The following is a 19,964-nucleotide window of genomic DNA, read 5'->3' as shown; positions in this document are numbered from 1 at the left end:
AAAGGGGGCTTTTTCAAAATTTGTGCCATTTTTTTATACAGTTGAATTTTCATAACATTTATTCCTACATTTTATTTATTTGTTTGATGTTAATGGGCATGTCTGCTTGGGAAGCTCCTTTCTTATACAATCATCCTAAGGATGATAATCTATTTGTAAGCGGATTGGAATCGAAACCCAAATTATGCTAAAGTTACTCACGCAAGAACATTCTAATAATATCAAATAACCAGCTTAGCTTTATAAGATTATTTCACCTTTCATAAAAGACGACAATCGAAATCCAGGTGGGATCAGTCTGACCTAACTTCGTAGTCCCCTGCTCACATCGTTTTGTTTTCCTCTGCCGTTGTAGAGCCCCATTTTCCACCTTTCTGTAACGATTATGTTTGTGTATTTATGTTGTACGTCTTATGCACGCGCCGTACCTTTAACGATTTCCATTTTCAATTTCATGTTTTGTCCCGCTGAATTCTGTGGTCGGTCTAACACAGGAGCCTGTTATGCGGAGTTTGGCGTCCGAGTGCCACACACGTCTGGGTCGGCGTACATGTACTCCTATGTCTCGGTAGGAGAGTTCGTGGCGTTCGTCATCGGATGGAACATGATATTAGAATATTTAATTGGTAAGTAGGATTTAGGGCTTTCGTATCTGATTTTTGTCTTATCTCACCTTTTGAGATGTTACTGTTTATGGTTGGTTTCGTCGAAATCTACACAAGCTTGCTTTATTTGGTTTGAAAAATTGTCCAAAGGTAAATTTTACTCGAATATAGCTAATTCGCAAAAATCTTCACTACACTGTATCTCATTGTACGACCCGGAGGTCAAATCACTGCATTGCAAACAACTCCAGACTCAGAGGAGCCCACAGCAAGATTATACCATATTATACTGTAATGTTTTGCGGTAGGAATAAAACATACGACATCCCAGCTAGCAATGGACGGTCATACAGCGGAGGTAGTGGTGGGAGCGTTAAGCAATACTGCAAACAAACTTTGCACTTGTGCTGTAGTCCTGCATTCACCGTCCGCCATCGTAAAGTGTGCGAAATGCGAAAGGAAATTATTTATTTTCTGATTTCTCGGTCAGCACTAGGATAGGCAATGCGGGAAAATTCAACTGGCCAACGCTCAACAACTGAATTGGTAGTGGCACTTTAGGGATTGCTCTTTTTTGCGATGGTCTGTTGTGCAACCAGTTGCATCGTTGCGGAAATTCCAATAGGTGGCAATTGAAAAATTGCAAAAAGCAATGTTCCATCGAGGTTTTATTTTTAGAATACTGCATCACTGCAGGTATAGAGTTTTTTTTTCTTAGATTTGACTTGTCCCTTCGCTGTAGTCAACGTCGTTCAAAAGGACATTCGCAACTTATTTTTTCTTTTATATATGCTCTACCTCACGGGCTACTGGAGGACATGAATTGCCAACAGCAGACTTTGCGGTTCCCTTCTGGGTATACTGCCATTGTCATTGCTTTGGTTGGTTTTGATAGTGGGTGTATAACATCAAGGTATAAAAAAGTACGTCGTTTTTAATAGGTACTGTAATGATGAATAAGTCATATTCAGTAATTTCAGCAAAGTCAGTAATCTTTGTTTAACCTAAAAGCATTTCCATATTTCTTTACTCTTTTTAGGCAATTTAGACATCAAAGGAAAGAGAAAATATCCAAAAAGTATTTTTTAATTTTTATTTCTTTATTTTTTTACATTAAAAAAAAGATGTTTTAATCTTTCGTTTATTTGGAAGGCTTATTTGCCGTGAAGTAATTACTGAGCCAAAATCAAGTTAAACAATACTTTTCTTGATTCTTAAACATAGTATTAGTTTCGGGGAACAAGAAGACTCGCGGTTCAGTCGAGTTTAGGGAATACAATAATACAGTAGGAAAGCAAAGGATTTTAGGGTACTTAAGTAATAACAATTCTGATGTTCACAAAGTTGACATTCCTCGTGATTTTTCACATCACATCACATCACGGCCCTAGTAGCACAACTCATGCTGATTTGGTTGCAGAAACTCAAATGTGACCAAAATTGGTTGCATTTGATATACTGTTACAGCGGGAACTTTGCCGGCTTACGTTTTTTGAAAAGACAACCATCTCAGTTTTCTCCAGAGAGATTTCGATACCTTCGTAGCCCAAGTGGACAAATTGTCCAGAGTATCTTGCAATTGTTCTTGCAGATCAATTGCGGTTGGCCCCGGAACGGATACAACGCAGTCGTCTGCAAGCTGTCTTAACGAGCAATTCGGCATGAGACATTCATCAATGTCTCTGACGTAAAAATTGTAAAGTAGGGGGCTCAAACATGAGCTCTGGGGGAGACCTATGTAGCTAATTCGTGAAGTTGCCGAGTCACCATGAGACAAACTCATACGTTTCTTTGACAACAAATTGTACAAATAATTGTTCAAATTGGTGAAAGCCCACACGAGAGGAGTTTGTCGGATAAGACATCAACGCAAACTGAATGAAAAGTCCCCTTAATGTCAAAAAACACTGAACCCATTCGCTCTTTTTTAGCGAAAGTAAACTGAATTTCTGAAAAAAAAACAAGGCAATACAGTCGTTCGTTCCCTTGCCCCTGCGGAAACCAAATTGTGTATCTGACAAAAAACTATTCGTTTCAACCCATTTGTCTAGCCGGAAGAGAATAATCTTCTCCAACAACTTCCGAAGACAGGACAGCATCGCGATGGGACTATACGATTATAATCCGACGCGGGTTTTCCGGGCTTCTGGATGGCTATCACCCTCACTTGCCTCCAATCATCTGGAACAATGTTGCATTCCTAGTAACTGATTGAACAAGCTCAATAAGCGCCTACACCTCTGATAGACTTTTAAGTAAATTGAACATGATTCTATCCTTCCCTTGAGCGGAATTGTTACATGAAAGGAGAGCAAGCGAGAATGGCAGCCCTTACTTTGCACCGTTCAATGTACAAAAACGATCCATAAAAAAAAAGAAAAACGATCCATAAATAACATCTGAATGTTTCATAAAACGCTACCATAAATCCATAAAATAGTTTGGGAGATTCCATAAAGAATATTGTTATGATCCATAAAACTTTGAAAAATTATCCATAAAAACTATATTTTGATCCATAAAATTTCAAATTTGCGCATTTTTTATCGTGTTGATGATCCATAATTTTAGTAATATGATCCATAATTTTGGTCATATGATCCATAATTTTGATAATTTTGATAATAAATGATCCACACATTTTATAAAATCTATGGATCATTTATCAAAGTTTATGGATCATATCATCAATTGGATCATTTGAACAAAGTTATGGATCATATGACTAAAATTATGGATCATATTACTGAAATTATGGATCATCATCACGATAAAAAAGCGCAAATTTGAAGTTTTATGGATCAAAATATAGTTTTTTTTATGGATCATTTGTCATATGTTCATGACAAAATAGCAAGAATTGTATTGTTTTTCTTGACCATGTTAATGAAACATATTTTCCTATTAATTGCTAAATTTCAGCTTAGTTATGGATCGAAAAAATATTCTTTATGGAATCTCCTGAACTTTTTTATGGATTTATGGTAGTGTTTTAAGGAACATTCAGATGTGATTTATGGATCGTTTTTAATTTTTTATGGATCCGTCTTTGTTGTTTATATGCAAAAGTATGTTTTGCCAGCGAGAATTCAATCATCGAGAAAGGACGATCTATATCATCCCTGTCAGCAAAAGCATCACGTAACTCTTTCTTCACCGGTACCGAATCCGGATAAACTTTTTTTTTTGCAAAGTCGAGTATCCACCGTGACGAGCTTTTACGGATCACGCGTTTCGCATTCTTCTCCCGACGGTCCATAGAGTTTTCATTGAGATCTCCCTCGATAAACGCACAAAAGTGCGCCAATATCCGCGTTTCTTTACTTTGACCAGTTTCTTGAACTGGATCTCGAGCGCGATGTACCGTTTGTGAAGTACGATCGAGCCGTGTTTCCGAAATTCTTTAAACACTGAGGATTTCTTGCGATAAGGTTGTGTACACTCGACATCCCACCACGGATTGTGTGATTTCTTACGAACCGAAGCTCCTGGCACTGACCGGCGTTGTACCTGAAGAGCGCTGCTGTCAAGGATCAACTGGGATAGAAGCTCGTACTTTTCCCGCGGGGGAAATGCTTTTATCGACATAACGCCATCAATAATGGCCTCCGCATATGTGCCCCAATCGATGTGTTTCGTGAGGTCATATGAGAGGTCGATAGAAACAGTTTGATTACGTCCATTGGAAATCGAGACTTCGATCGGCAAATGATCACTACCATGGGGATCTTGGACCACCTTCGAAGTACAGTCCAACGATAATGAGCTTGAACAAATGGAAAGATCTAGACGGCTATCTCTTGCTGGAGGAGCCACTCGTGTAACTTCTCCTGTATTCAAAATTGACATATTGAAGTCGTCGCAGAGGTCGTATATCATTATTGAACGGTTGTCGTCGTACAGTTCCTCCCAGCCTGTTAGGAGGAAGTTCAAATCTCCCAGTAAGCAACAGTGGCTCGGGCATAACCGAGCAGATGTGTGAGAGATCTCTACGAAATATCACGATGTTTGTAGGAAGATATATCGAGGCGATACTGAGGTCTTTTCCACGAATAGTCACCTGACATGCGGCAGCTTCGGTACCAGACTTCGGCGCAAGAACGACTCTATAGAAGGAGTGATGTTTTTTGATCACTTAAAGCACACCTCTATATCGATTTGCCCGATCGCGTCGGATTATGTTGAAATCAGGAAAAAGAAGGCTCACATCTGATGTTAGCCACGTTTCACATAAAGTAAAAGCATTGCATTTTAATTTGTTAACTAAAAATATAAAAATACCTAATTTTGGAAGAATACTTCGACAGTTCCACTGTAGAATCGAAATCATGTTAGCCTTATCGACAAAGTTAGCCATCGAAGGATACAAGTGACTCGAGTAGGTGCATTTTTTAAGCCAGCTGCTTCAGGAGTGGATTCAGAATAGAGAGAACAGTTCTTCACGGGGTCGGAAGCATCAAAGAAGTTCACAGATAGAAAAAGTTGTTGAAATTTACACGAAAGTAATGCACATAAAGGGAATGCCAAAAAGAGCGTAGATTTAAACGATATTATCATCTGAATGTATGCAATTTGTATTGCATTATGTCACTTTTTATACGAATAAGTGTCATAATGCTATGTAAATTGCATACATTCAGGGCGAACTTGTTGGAAAAGATCCATGTACGCCCAGAATAGTGTAATTTTCCACGTGTTGATTATTTACGCGCTAATTACTTTTCATTATTTTTTTCTGTGTTGAGGATGAGCTCCACGATGCCAGAAAGTGTGAACATTGGAGCCCTCGGGAGTTCTTCTATTCGCTCTCTATACTCTCGTTCCGGCTGAGAAATCGCATTTGGGATTTTAGATGTTCCCGGAAGTGGTGGAAACTCTCGATCATCCCGATGTGAAACCACAAAAGTTGAACGTTTTTGAGTATTTCCACCCGCCTTGAATTTGACCATGTTGGATTGGGGCTCACTTTGAGGCTGTTTTCTAGGCTTTTTCGAGGGTCGCTGGCTCTGATTTATTCTCTTCCTCGTTGAGCTATTGAAAACAAAGGGAACCCCATATCCAACCTCGAAGTCAGAGCTACCTTGAGTGTCCAAAGGAAGAAACGAGTAGATGGCGTTCCTCAACATTTCGGCGTAACTTCGCCGAGAACGCTGCTGAAGAGACCGCTTCTGGTGGATTCGCTGCTGTATGTATGTTGAGCAAGCTTCAAGAGCATGTGGATGGCTTTCGTTACGATAGACACATTTCGGTGCCGTCTTGCACGTGCCCTCGACATGTTTCTCTCCGCATGATGCACAGCGAGGTTTAGTGCAGCAGTACTGAGCGGTGTGGCCCACATGCTTGCAATTAACACAATTCATCACCTTCGGTACATACAGCCGAACAGGTAGACGAAGTTTGCCAATCACTACGCAGTAACCTCACTTTGTGGAGCTGCCAGGGGCCAGGGTGGCCGACGAGGGAAGAGTAACTGTGGCGGAACTTGCGGGGATTGCACAGTCCCTTAGTGTAGGTAAGGCGCCAGGACAGGTTGGTATTCCGAATCTGGCCATCAAAGCGGCAATTGCTGAGGCTCCCGAGATGTTCATGCAGAGATGCCTGGACGAGGGAGTCTTTCCTGATGAATGGAAAAGGCAGAGCTTGGTCCTATTGCCAAAGGCGGGAAAGCCACCGGGGATCCGTCGGCATATAGACCAATATGCCTGCTTGATACGGCGGGGAAGGTGCTCGAGAAGATCAACGGTTGTTGATACGCACGGAGGGTGCGGATGGTCTATCGAGTAACCAGTTTGGCTTCCGAAAGGGTAAGTCGACCGTAGACGCTATCTTGTCGGTTGCCAAATTCGCGGAGATAGCTATCCAGCGTAAAAGGAGGGGAGTTCGCTATTGTGCAGTAGTGACTCTCGACGTGAGGAATGCATTCAATAGTGCCAGTTGGGCGGCTATTGCAGATGCGCTCCTGCGTCTTAGAATTCCCGAGTACCTGTACAAAATTCTTGGAAGCTACTTCCAGAATCGAGTACTGGTATACGACACGAAGGCGGGTCGGAAGTGCGTTGACATAACCTCAGGGGTTCCGCAAGGTTCCATACTGGGTCCGGTGTTATGGAACGTCATGTACGACGGTGTCTTGAAGTTGAAGTTTCCGGTGGGCGTTGCAATCGTCGGCTTCGCTGACGATATTACGCTGGATGTCTACGGCAAATCGATCGAAGAGGTGGAGTTGACTGCAGCCCACTCGATCGCAATTGTGGAGGAGTGGATGAGTTCCAGGAAGGTAGAACTGGCTCACCACAAGACTAAGGTGGTTGTTGTTAACAACCAAAAGTCGGAGCAACAAGCGGAGATAAGGGCAGGAAACTGCGCGGTCACCTCTGAACGCTCCATCAAACTCTTGGGGGTAATGATCGACGATAAGCTTACCTTTGGTAAACACGTTAATTACGCCTGCAAGCGTGCCGCCACAGCTATAGTGGCATTGTCCCGGATGATGTCCAAGCAAGCGCAAGCTTCTGGCTAGTGTCGCTATGTCCATACTGAGGTATGGGGGGCCATGCCCCAGGCCCTGCGTATTAACTGCTACAGAACGAAGTTAGAAAGTACGTATAAGCTCATATGCCTAAGATTTGCGAGCGCGTAACGTACCGTGTCGCACGATGCATTTTGCGTCATCACCAGTATGATGCCTATTGACATCGTTATCGGTGAAGACATAGATTGCTTCGAAATATGCGCGGCACAAGAGACATTCGTAGGACTGTCAGGTCGGCCCCAATGGTCAAATGCAGCGTGCGTGGGACAGTTCCACTAAGGGTAAATGGACACATAGGTTGAAACCGGAGATAGGTACGTGGGTCAAAAGGCGCCATGGGGAAATAACTTTCCACCTGACCCAGATCCTTACAGGCCATGGTTGCTTCGGACAGTATCTACACCAATTCGGACACTCGGCCTCGCCCGAGTGTCCGGTGTGCGCAGGTTCAGAGGAAACGGCGGAAAACGTGTTGTTCGTGTGCCCACGTTTTCGCACAATGTGTGACCACATGCTTGCCACATGTGGTCTGGACACTACCCCGGACAACCTATACCGGAGGATGTGTAAATATGAAGTTGGCTGGAGCGCCGTGTTATCGGCTATCGTCCAAATCGTCTCGGAGCTACACAGAAGGTGGTGCGTGTACTCGAGGAATGGCTAGTTCAGGCGCAAATAAGAGGTGGTCCAAGGGTTCGGAGTCAGCTTCATGGGTCATACCGGTGCCCTGTGGTCGAACTCGATCCTTTTATCAAACAAGTGGCCGCGCGAAGAACATTGCTTAGGAAGACAAAAAAAATACGTAGTCAGGCAGTGCGGACTCGGAAAAGGTGACGCGGAAAGAGTCAGACGAGGAGTATCCGCTTCGCTCCCTCCTGCGACACCGAATACTTTTGTTTGCAATCCAGTATCGCAACAAGAGGCAAAGAAACGTTCTTGAAACGACCGAAACCTTGTTTCAAATCGTCGCATGTCATACTTCCCTCTGTCACCACCCCCGCGGTATCACACTTTGCTGACGGTAAATAAACTTTATATTCGAGAGTGAAAAGCTCACAGGTGACAATCTCGTTGGCCCGTTTGCGATCACTGATCGTGACGCGAAGCTTACTGGACCCAACCATGTCAATGGTCGTGACAGACGAAAACCGCTTTTCCAAATCTTTGCTGATCTGGCTGATATTCAAGCGTTTGCCTTTGGGTCGGAAGTAAACAACGTACGGCCCACTAGAGTCGGGAGGGTAGGCAAACATTTCTGCTGCACCTCCACCGCTTCGACACCCATTGTCGCTGGGACCGCTTCTAGACGACCTGGTCCGCTCATCGTGAAATCCTGATTAGATAAGGCGCGCACGCGAAACACGGGTCTTTTTATACACATGAATTGGTCAAAAGGCCTGTACCTTACATGAATTTGATGTTCGTGTTGGGGATGCATAAACGGGATTGATTAATTCTGATTTTTATACCGGGTTCGGAAAGAAATAACATTTTCAATAGTTTAACGTTGATAATAATCAATAGTATCGATGGAATTGAAAAACTGCTGGAGAGTTTACGAATCGATTGATAAGAAAATCTCAGAAAACCGTCGAAAGATAAAGACGCTATTAGCGTTTGAAATCTCTCCTAATTTCGTGACGGTCTCGAATTTGGGCATTTCCGTTTTACACCCTGTATCCTAGTCTTCCCCTCAGTTTACGGTAAAAAAAAATAATGTGGAAAGTAAAAAGGTATTGAGTGAATTAAAGATGGACAGTTACTTAATACTTAATACTTATGTAATTTTCGGTAGAAGAAATGTTTACCAAAAATATTTGCATTATTGAAAGTGAAAATATGGGTTTGTTGCTATGAGATAGAAAATACTTTGTTAGTGATCAGCCCCCAAAGTTTTTTTTATTTCCGACCTTCAATTTTGATTTTTATTTAGCATCAGCGGTGTCTAAATTTTCCAATTTCAGAAATGCAAACTTAGGGTGTCCATAAAAAAGACCATGAAAGCTTAAATTAGTTCTCATAGTTTATGCTTGTATCGTCTCTGAACAAACCAATCACAGCACGGTAACGGATGGGCTTGAGGGGATTTAAATTATTGGTGGGGTTCCATCCCAAGTGTATCTGTCAGACAGTTTCAAAAGCTGCAGCAGTAGCTAGAAGTAATTAATTGCTCTGCTTCCATCTCCCATCAGGTACGAGCGCGTGTGCCTGTGCACTGAGTGCCAGCTTCGATTCGCTATCAGGAGGGTCCATCAGTAGAAGCATAGCGTCCGCCGTGGGGACCATATTTGGTATGTAGAATCAGTAATCGGATACCAGTTATTAATTTTGTGTTCAGTTATAAGATCCAAGTATCTCGCCGTCTTCATACTCTGAATTCATTATTACGATTTCTCATTAGCATATTTACTAGAGACTGATACATTAAATACCTTTCATTAGTATAATTGGTCGCCAGCTGGATGTTAAGGCAGACTATTTGTTACATTACTAATATTAGGCAACTAACACAGCCAACAGTTCTATATGAATCGTACAGCATCTATTAACTTTTTTCAATTTTTATTGCATGTGTCTAAAAAAGATCAGTTTTTGATTTTTATATACAACAACACTATCATTTACATGTATGAACATAGATCATGATTTAACCATATCTTATTTAATGCCGATTAGCCGTAGACATTTCAAATAATTTTTTCGTTTCTGATTTTCTAATAATTTTCTAATAAGACAACAGACAATTTTAGGCAATTCTAAAAACTCGTCGGATACTGAAAGGATTTTATATTTTTGATCAATTGTTACACATTAAAGTTATGTATATAACAGGCTATTTATGCTTATTCAACACAACTCATTTGTACCCATCATCCAAAAACATTAAAAAATCTCATATTTTTCCATATGTCTCCATCTCTCCATTTTTGTCTTTCTTCTTGCTTTTTTGCTCGCATTTCCGCTTACGATTCGTTCGAATATTTTAACCATCCGGTCATTAATTGACGCCGGCTCGGTCGCCATCATGGAAACGATAACGGTGCCACCCCCCGATGACTGAATCCCATTGCACGGGCGACGGAAATTACGTCGTAGGCCGGCCACCGGATTTCATCGCATTCGGCATCACCCTGGTGATGACCTTCGTGCTGGCCCTGGGGGCCAGCAAATCGGTGCTCTTCAACAACGTCCTCAACACGGTCAATCTGGCCTCGTGGGTATTTATCCTAACTGCCGGAATGTTTTACGTTGACACGACTACGTGGAGCGAGCACGAGGGTTTCCTACCGTTTGGTTGGAGTGGGGTAAGTGCGGAAGTTTCTTCCTTTTTCGGTTTTTATTTTCAATGTAAATGTAGTAAAAGATTGAGCATTAGTCTACAGGATAGTAAGTTATATGATGCCATATAACGTTGCATGTGGAGTAATAAATTACGATGTGAATCCAAACAGGGAGCAAGCCGAACCTAAATAAAATTTATCGATTTTTTGTTGCATGGGTTTATTCTTTTTTTTTGGTACGTGAATCGCTCCTCCAGCTATTCCTATTTTGCTTTTCACGTGCAGTGATGGTGTTTCTGATAACAGTAACAACAAGTGGACTATTCCATGAGTTGGTTAGCAATGTTTTGTTCGTCTCGGGAAATCTCTCGTAGTAAAGTGTAGTTCCTGGTCGGTCAAGCACAGTTTGCACAGGGCAATAAAGTTTCCGTGAAGATGATTTCGACTACCAGTTTGTTATAAGTGCAAGGACTTTTTTGTGGATTTTTTTTAAGGAAAAAGAAATTAAATAGGACATGACTGCTAAAAAATCTTGATTTCTATCATCTTTTTATTTCTTTCTTCATTATCAACATCTAACTGTTTATCCAGAAACAATCCTCATCCTCATCCAGGGTGGTGTATTATCATCCATAAATTATTATATGCTGGTGTAATGTATCACATATTTGCCTTTTATTAGAGCATGTATACGATTTCCGACCAATACCGTATGGAACAACCCGAGTCGAGTTGAAAGGCAGTAGATTTAATTATTTGTTAAGCTCTTCACCGGAATGGGTGTAAACATCCTCACGTTACCGCACTGACGTATTTGTACCTTATCCTGCCATCATTATTTGCAGGTGTTCACAGGGGCGGCCACCTGTTTCTACGCTTTCATAGGGTTCGACATAATTGCCACTACGGGGGAGGAGGCGCATAATCCCCAGAAGAGCATTCCGAAGGCAATTGTTGGATCACTGGTGATTGTGTTGTTCGTATATGTGACAAGTAGCTTTGTCCTCACGCTTACAGGTGTGTATTAGGTAGCAGATTCAGGAGGGATAAGTTGTGTAATCTGTGCCAATCTAATTTCAGTTCCATACGACCACATCGACACCGGTTCGGCATTGGTGCAGATGTGGACCTACGTGGGAGCCCCCAAGTGTCGTGCCCTGGTGGCGCTGGGTGCCACAGCCGGTCTTAGTGTAGCCATGTTCGGTTCCATGTTTCCTATGCCTCGGGTGATATACGCAATGGCTCAGGATGGGTTGGTCTTCCGGATGCTGTCGCAGCTGTGGACCAAAACCGGAGTGCCTGGATTAGCAACGATTGGCAGCGGACTGGCTGCCTCCTTGGTAGCGATGACGGTGCGGCTGGAAGTTCTGGTGGAGATGATGTCCATTGGCACGTTGTTGGCTTACACGCTAGTGTCGACTTGTGTGCTGATTCTACGCTACCAGCCGCACAGTACGACGCTGGTAGACTTGCTACCGGCGCAGCTGCGAACACCGCAACCACCGAGTACGCCGGACCCTAGCACGCAACATCGCGTGAAAGGGAATGTGATGGTGAAGAAGATCACTAGAGGGTCGCCCGACTCGGATGACAGCTTTGCGGATGACAGTCCGGACGGTTTCATGGGTCGGGACGATCAGTTCCTGGTATCGGACAAGTCCGAAAACAAATTTTATGGTAAGTGATGAATGTTTTCTGTAAAGCCGCCGGAACCTTGTATCTGGGGCCTCATTGCGCATCTCCTTTCGACAGCTCTTTCGTATGACACTTTGTATGGTTTGCACGTTTCGAGTCGAGCTGCGCAATGCCACCCCTGGTTTTCGGTTCGAGTTTGAATATCAAAACGGCCTAAATCTCGTTTAATTGGCAGCTAAGGACTTCCAATAAAATTCACGGAATTCTTAGATTCTTCATCTTATAGTGTCTCCGGAAACTCTTCTGAACATCTTCAAGGACTTCCAGTCTGATGAGGTTGTAGCCATACTCGAAGGTGGTTTTCTTTGCAACAATGGCAGTCAAAGAACTAACATTGATGCCTGACTTAATCTCACTTCTTCCTTCAGACAAGGGGTAATAATAGAAAGATAATTACATTTCCAATGACGAAAAATACGCCTCGAGCATATATTGTACTGCAACAAGGCGATTCTTGCTACAGGTCTGAGGACGTTTCCGGTGAAGATCATCATCAGCGTCATGACTCGAATGATGCCGTCTTTTTCCGGGATGCGGAATCTGGATTCGATAGTCAATTTGCCGGCGGAAGGGCGTCATCTAAACGACTACAAGTCGGCCGGGTTTGATGGCTTGCAGTTTTCGTTGGCACGCGTTTGTGGTTGTTGATATTATGGATATCAACGAACCCAGATCAGTTGGAAGTGTTTCTAGGTTTGCTCTCAGTGGTTAAGCCAATTGTCTTGAACTTGATATTTGTCGATTATGTTTTGATATACCGTTCAGAGCGTCTTCTTGGATTCGGGAAAAACGATTGGCCAAGAAGGTCTTCCAGCGGGCGGGTTGTGATTGTAGTCTTTAGAGAACTATTTATTAGTCGGACCAGAAATATTCCCCGGCAGACAGCTTGAGGGAAAATTTCACCATTTTGTACAAAACAGCAAGACTATAGTGTGCCTAGGAGCGAACAGAGTCATCACCATACACCTTTTCAATGGCATCAGCGCTAGTGCAGATGAATGTTGATTGGATTGGCGAGTAATAGAAAGCGCGGAATCCACATTTGGCGGAGGAGGTCAATGGTTTCGTGGAATTACTTCCAGTTGGATTGCAGTTTTGGTGGTAAAAGACCGTCCCATTCATAAGATTTGCCAGTGATTAATTTTCAGCGACCAAAGGAACGGCATGAACATTTTGGCTTTCGTTACGATAGGGCCCACAATTCCTGGTGCATCTTAGATATTGGGCAATGTAGGATATTATAATCCACTTGGTGAGAATGGCCGCAGGCAACGGTAGCTGGTCTATGATGATGAATGATGGTTCCCAAATCAAATAAAGTGTGCTGATCGATTACTCACCCTAGAGTTTAAACCACGGCTAAATTACTCGGACTTCTAAGAGAACATCAGCTATAAATTCGGACGAAATTGAAGCCCATTTTTGTAATACAAAGCCGACTGGTCGGAGCATGGCCCACACTTCTCGGCGGATTTGTTATTCGTAAGCAAGCCTTATGGGGCCCCATACACGCTCCGACTAGACCTGTGCGCCGCCGCGCCACGCCGCCGCCGCCGACACTTATTGACGTACGCCGACGCCGGTCAAGGTGTCGGCGGCGCGCCATACGCCGGTTGGCTCCACGCCGCCGAATTTCGTATTTCACGCCGATGATTGGCCAACACAAAAATCACAGTATGCAGTGCGTTGTAATACGTTGGCTACAGAATGTAATAATGGTAACTTGGCTTCTGAAGCTGGAGCACAATGGGGCACGTGAACATTTCCTTCACTCTCCTTGTACTTAAATAGCCAGAATTGTTCTAAAAACGGTTACGATTTATTTTGATAAACAGTTCTCAAAGAAACTTCTTAGTTTTCCTGAAATAATTTCCAAAGGAAGTCCTGGAGGAAGTTCTGAAGGAATACCTGAAGAAAATTCCGAAGGAATTCTTGAAGGAATGTTCAAAGAAATTCTTTAATAAATTTAAGCATGTCGGTAATTCCTTTAGGAGTTCCCTTAGAAATTGCTCTAGGAATTCGAAAGATATCTAAAATTTCTTCGTAGAGTTTTGAAAATAAATGGCGGAGGAAATTCCGAAGGAACTACTAGATAAATTTCCAGTGGAATTGTTAAAATAATGTCCGAAGGAATTTTGTGGAAACTTTAAAAAGTAGGTATGTATGGTGTGTAGGTATGTAGTTATCCACCATCCTGACTTGAGTCTTGCTCTGCAAACGGCTCCATCCAATATTATAGTCTAATTTAATTAGCATTCTGTTTTCAATGCACTGCTGTGTGAAGGGCAATAAACGGAGGTGGCTCGTAAGCAGCGACACTTACGCGAAGCCTGCAGGATAGAGAGAATCTCCATTCAACAGTGTAACCCAACAGACTAATGAATAGATTCGCAATCTTTTTTGAGCTTTTCAAGGGATGGCTTCTTTGAGAGAGAACGCGTCAAATCCATTACAACTGTGAGGAAGTGCATCAATATGGTTAGAAATTTTTAAAGGTATTTTTTCCCTTTATTTAAGTGATTTTTTAATTTTAAAATTAAGTTCATCACTGATTTTTTAAAGGTATTCCAAAAAAAGTTTCTGAAGGAATTCATGATGGAATTGTCAGAATTAATCTTAGGAGAGTTTTTGAAGAATCTCCAGAATCCAGAAAATTGGTTTCATTTGTGGAGGTTTTTAAAGGAATTCCTGGAGAAATTCTCGATCGAATTCCTGACGGACTTTTTTAAGGTATCTTAGAATGAGTTTCTTGATGACTTACCGAATAAATTCCTGAATGTTTTTCCTAAAGAATTATTTAATGTATATATTCACAAAAAAAAAATCTGTAGAAATTTTCGAAGCAACTCCTGCAATAAGTTTCCAAGTTTCTTGAGAATATTCGAATATCCGCAGTCTCGATATTTTGGGAGTTTTTCTTGGCATGTAGTTTTGATTCTAGAGTCAAAACTTAGTTTGTTTTACTACTGTCCGGATTTTTGAAGAAATTCCTGGAGAAATATAGGAATTTCTATGTAAATTCCAATAGTTGTTTGGAAAATCCATTTAAAATTTCTTCGTGAATTACTTTCGAAATTCCTTCAAATATTCCTTCAGAAACTCATTTAAAAATTCTGTTCGAAAATCTTTTCAGGTTCTTTTACGATTATTCCTTCAACAATTGATTCGGCAATTCCTCCAGGAATTTCTTCAAAAATATCTCTAGAAAAGCCACTAAGAATTAATTTGTATATTCATCCAGGGATTCCTTGTAAAGGAATTTCCTTATAAAGGGATTTGTAAAGGAATTTGCGATGATATTTCTAAAGGTATTTGAATGTTAAACTTATTTTCAATTAAAAAAAAACACTTGAACAAGGGTTTAAAAAAATGAAGGAATTTACAAACAAAATTTCCAAACATTTGTAATTGAAAAGGAAATATTCAAAGCTCTACAGGAATTTCTGGAAGAGTTACTAAAGGAATATCCGGTAGAATGTCCGAAGGGATTCCTATAAGAAATTCGGAAAAAAGTCCTGAAGAAAGTTCTAAATAAATTCCAGAGGGAAATTTTGAAAGAATACCAAAAATATCTTTCGAGAGTTTGCGAAGATTTTTTTTTTTCGAGGAATTACTGGAAGATTTTCTATTAGAAATTCCTGAAGGAATGTCTAAAAAAAATCTTAATCAAATTCCGAAGGTACAAAGATTTGGTATTTAGCTCAAGTTTTTCCACCGCTTAACCGCCACAATGCAAAGATAAAAAAAAATATGTGGAAATTTTATTTGGAATGGATACATTTTCAGAGTACAACGGAACCAATTATATTTAGATTTTAAGAAGGGAGGTCTGAAATTAATTGATCCTGAAGCAAAAATGAAGGCTCTTTTCATTAAGAATCTGCTATATAATACAGACGATAACGACAACTTTAGCGCAGAAAATTATCTTTTAGAGCTAAGAATTCCACAACAACTGACAAAAAACGCTAGAGAATGGATTGGCATTGCAGTAGATGTAAGATCTAGATTTAATTGGAACTCAACAAAGCTGCTGTATGACTATTTTGTAGAATTGAATAACTGTGTTCCATCAATTAAAAACAAAATCGATTCTTGACTGGGAAATAATTTGGGAAAATATCAATCATAACTTCTTAACAATGAATGACCGCTCTAAAGTATTTTGTTTCGTAAATAATTTGATTCCAACCGGTGAAAAGCTTTCAGCCTACAATATTCGGAGAACACAAGGATGCTCTAATTGTGGAGCTATAGATGATGTATCCCATAGATTAAAAAAATGTACTGCAGCGAGAAAAATATGGAGCTGGTGCAGTCAGATCATCAGGAGTAGAATGAGATGGTCTGATAATGATATAGAAGATATTCTCTTTCAAAAAATAGTTTTGACGTCACAAAGGCAGAAGGCTGCATTGTGGTTAACAATACGTGTTATCTCCTTTAATTTGAAATATTCAGATCCATGCTTATTCGTTTTTAAAAAACAGTTAAGGGAACTACGATGGAACAACCGAAAAAATTTCGTGAAAGAATTTGGCAATTATCTAAATATTTGTTGATATTTACAGAAGATGGAGCGTAGTGTTAGGTAACGTATTATAATCAATGTATGTAACTCTTATACTATATAAAAAATAAAAAAAAAAAGGTTTTCGCCTAAATTGATTTTTGAATGTATTCCTAAAACAGTGTCTGTAGGTATTCTTATAGAACTTCTTGAAGAATTTTCCATAAGTATTTTCTAAGGAATCCCTAAACATAGTTTCGAATAAATTACTGGACAAATTCCCAAAAGACTCCGTAAAGGAATTTCCGAAGCAATCTATGAAGTAGAAGGAAATTCTTAAAGGAACTTTTGAAGAAATTTCGGAAAGAATTTCCGAAGAAATATCCTAATAAATTTTCAAGGGAATACAAGGGAGAAATTCTCAATTAATTCTTAGAATTCCTTTCTCGAATTTTCTGAGGAATTTCCACACGAATGTCTGGATTTATATTCGAAGTACTTTCAAATGAACTCATGTGCTGTGATGCGGAAATGTCCTAGTGGAGGATGTAATGTAAACTTTTGCTGTGGAGATACAAGCTATAGCTATTAGGATGTTCTTCCCATCAGTCTGACTGTAGCTAGCAATTGTACAAAAAAAACCTAAAATTCATAAAAAGAATGTTATGCCTTGCTGCGTTATTTTTTTCTCAGATCAAAATTCTTCACGCTGATTCACGCCGCCGCCGAACATTGCTTACGGCGTGACGCCGCCGACGCCGGTGTAAAAATGGCCTTACGCCGCCGCCGTTCAAAAATACTTCGGCGCACAGGTCTAGCTCCGACATGTTGTACAACTTTAACTCCGCCCCCAGGAAACTTGGTTCGGTTGGAGCAAAGTCGGACCGTCTGTGGGCAAGTTGTACTGTCCAACAATTTGCCCACAGACGGTCCGACTTTACTCCGACCAAACCAAATTTCTTGGAGGCGGAGTCAAAGTTGTACAACATGTCGGAACGTGTATGGGGCCCCTATGTCAGCCTACCAATTCGATTGGGTGACAGATGACCGACGATGATAGATGGGTCCCGTCCACCAAAAGCGCGCCATTTAAAAGGTAGCTAACGCCACGATGGGTCGTTTATCAAGCTCTATTTGTCGTGACGCCAGGAAACTTAAAGACAGGGTGATGTGGAAGAGAACAATGGAATTTCGTGTTGTCTACATGCTCACTGAGACGCTTCATGTGCCCAAGCCGTTCGTAGTCGGTCATGAACTAGGGGTAGGCGCCTTTGTTTCAGGATTCCGCTCCAGTCTGCGTTCAGCTATGGATCGGAATTCTCAGAGCACTACATCTGGATCGTTTGTTTTGGAAAGTCGAACCATAATTTCGATTTTTGGCAACGCTGCCGAGATAAGCTAGTTGTGTACTACGACCGTTTTTTCTTTTACGCTTTTGACCAGTATTTTTTATCGTAATATTTTAAAATTATTGACCATTCATTGACGATTGAATAAGTGTATGAACATTCGGTGTAGTTATTCTTGTTTGTTAGACAATTGTGTTAAAATTTGTTATTCATTGGTACTGTGCTCGTCGCTATTACGGTATCAATTGTATAAACTCTCTCAACGGAACACAAAGGCATCAAATCAGTCCTCGTTGTGCCGCTTTCTTCGCCTAGTCTGCGTGCGTGCCTACCTAAAGGCGGTGTGAATTAGTGGTGCAAGGAGCGTAACGAAATGGAGAAAAATTGCGCCAAATGCAACCAGGTCATAAACGGCATCGATATTGTCGTCTGCCGTGGATACTGTGGCTGCATGTTCCACATGAATTGCTCTGGAGCCACACGTGCACTAATGAACTATTTTACTACATACCGGAAAAACTTGTTCTGGATGTGTGACAAATGTGCAGATCTATTCGACAACTCGCATCTACGTTCCATCACCAAAGTAGCAGATGAAAAATCTCCATTGGTTTCTCTAACTGATGCGATTAACAATCTCCAGACCGAAATCAAACAATTGTCATCGACGGCAACTTCTGTGTCCTCTCCGTTGGTCAATCGTTGGCCTTCGGTTGGCCCCGTTCGTGCTGCTAAGCGCCCACGAGCGGACCTGGTGCAGAAAACCTCTGAATGCCAATCGGGCTCTAAGCTCGTAGCGCAGGATGTAATAACCGTACCTGTGACTGCAAATCCGACTTCAAAGTTTTGGCTGTACTTGTCCCGGATTAGACCAGATGTGAGCAACGAAGGAATGGCAGCAATGGTACGAGCGAATCTCGAGATGTCTCATGATCCCGAGGTCGTTAAATTGGTGGTAGACATCAGTAACATGACGTTTATCTCCTTCAAAGTCGGCATGGACCCTACGCTGAAGTCAAAAGCACTTGATCCTTCAACCTGGCCGGAAGGGATTATGTTCCGTGAGTTTGAGGTGTATACCTCGCAAAAATTTCGGAGACCGCCCTCTGTGCACCTGACATCAACTCCCGTGACGCCGCTAGCTACTCCAATGCAACAATAGATTTCTATATGACGCGCTCCTTTGTGGACGGTGGGAACCCCCGGGTTCCCATCACAGGCGAGTACCTTGATTCAATTTCTTTTCAATCGACACTCAATCATCCTGTGTTGCAGCATATCCACCCCAACGCCGATTGCACCGCCTGGGTCTACTACCAAAACGTTAGAGGTCTGAAGACAAAATTGGATGATATCTTCTTGGCATCGATCGACTGTAATTATGACGTGATTATGCTGACAGAGACAGGACTAGACGAGAGCATCAATTCACTCCAGGTTTTTGGAAACTTTTCAACGTCTTCCGGTGCGACCGCAATTCTCTTAACAGCGACAAACGTAGCTTCGGAGGTGTGCTTATTGCTGTCTCAGAACGATTTGATTGCTCACCAATTGAAACGCACAGTGGCCGTAGGCTAGAACAAGTGTGTATTTCCGCAAACATTCGTGGTGTCCGTTTTCTTTTGTGCAACGTTTACATTCCGCCGGATAAAAGTCGCAACCCGGAAGTAATTGACCAGCACATTGCAAGCGTACGTGAACTCTGCGACCGCGCATCAAAGAATGACATTGTTCTAGTGTGTGGCGATTTCAACCAACCTCGTATTGTCTGGTCTGAGGGCGAGATCGGCATACGTCCGGTTGATTCAACCGTATTGACTCCCGCAAGCAACGCATTGGTGGACGGAATGAATTTCCTAAATATGAATCAGGCTAACGTACAACGCAATAGTTTGGGTCGTACTCTAGACTTGGTGTTCGTATCTGAGGATAGCAACAGTGTTGTATACACTGCGGAAGAATCTCTGCTGCCAGTTGATCTTCACCACCCTC

At 41.7% G+C, this 19,964-nt stretch overlaps 2 protein-coding genes across 2 annotated transcripts in view; one reads left to right on the top strand and one right to left on the bottom strand.

Moving 5' to 3' along the window:
- The window catches only part of LOC134225222 (AP-1 complex subunit beta-1), a 292,898-nt gene that overhangs the window by 177,667 nt on the left and 95,267 nt on the right, over positions 1–19,964 (bottom strand). The gene's annotated exons all lie outside the window — the stretch shown is intronic.
- The window catches only part of LOC134221155 (cationic amino acid transporter 3), a 160,931-nt gene that overhangs the window by 130,192 nt on the left and 10,775 nt on the right, over positions 1–19,964 (top strand). Inside the window, exons 6-10 of the mRNA XM_062700346.1 lie at positions 495–626; positions 9,330–9,428; positions 10,234–10,442; positions 11,264–11,435; positions 11,499–12,095. Of these exons, the coding sequence (XP_062556330.1) occupies positions 495–626; positions 9,330–9,428; positions 10,234–10,442; positions 11,264–11,435; positions 11,499–12,095 (1,209 nt within the window). The remainder of the gene's footprint in view (positions 1–494; positions 627–9,329; positions 9,429–10,233; positions 10,443–11,263; positions 11,436–11,498; positions 12,096–19,964) is intronic.

Source organism: Armigeres subalbatus, chromosome 3 (genome assembly GCF_024139115.2).
Source record: "Armigeres subalbatus isolate Guangzhou_Male chromosome 3, GZ_Asu_2, whole genome shotgun sequence".
Lineage (NCBI taxonomy): Eukaryota > Metazoa > Arthropoda > Insecta > Diptera > Culicidae > Armigeres > Armigeres subalbatus.
Note: the sequence above shows the minus strand (reverse complement) of the source record. Positions and strands in the feature narration are given on the sequence as shown.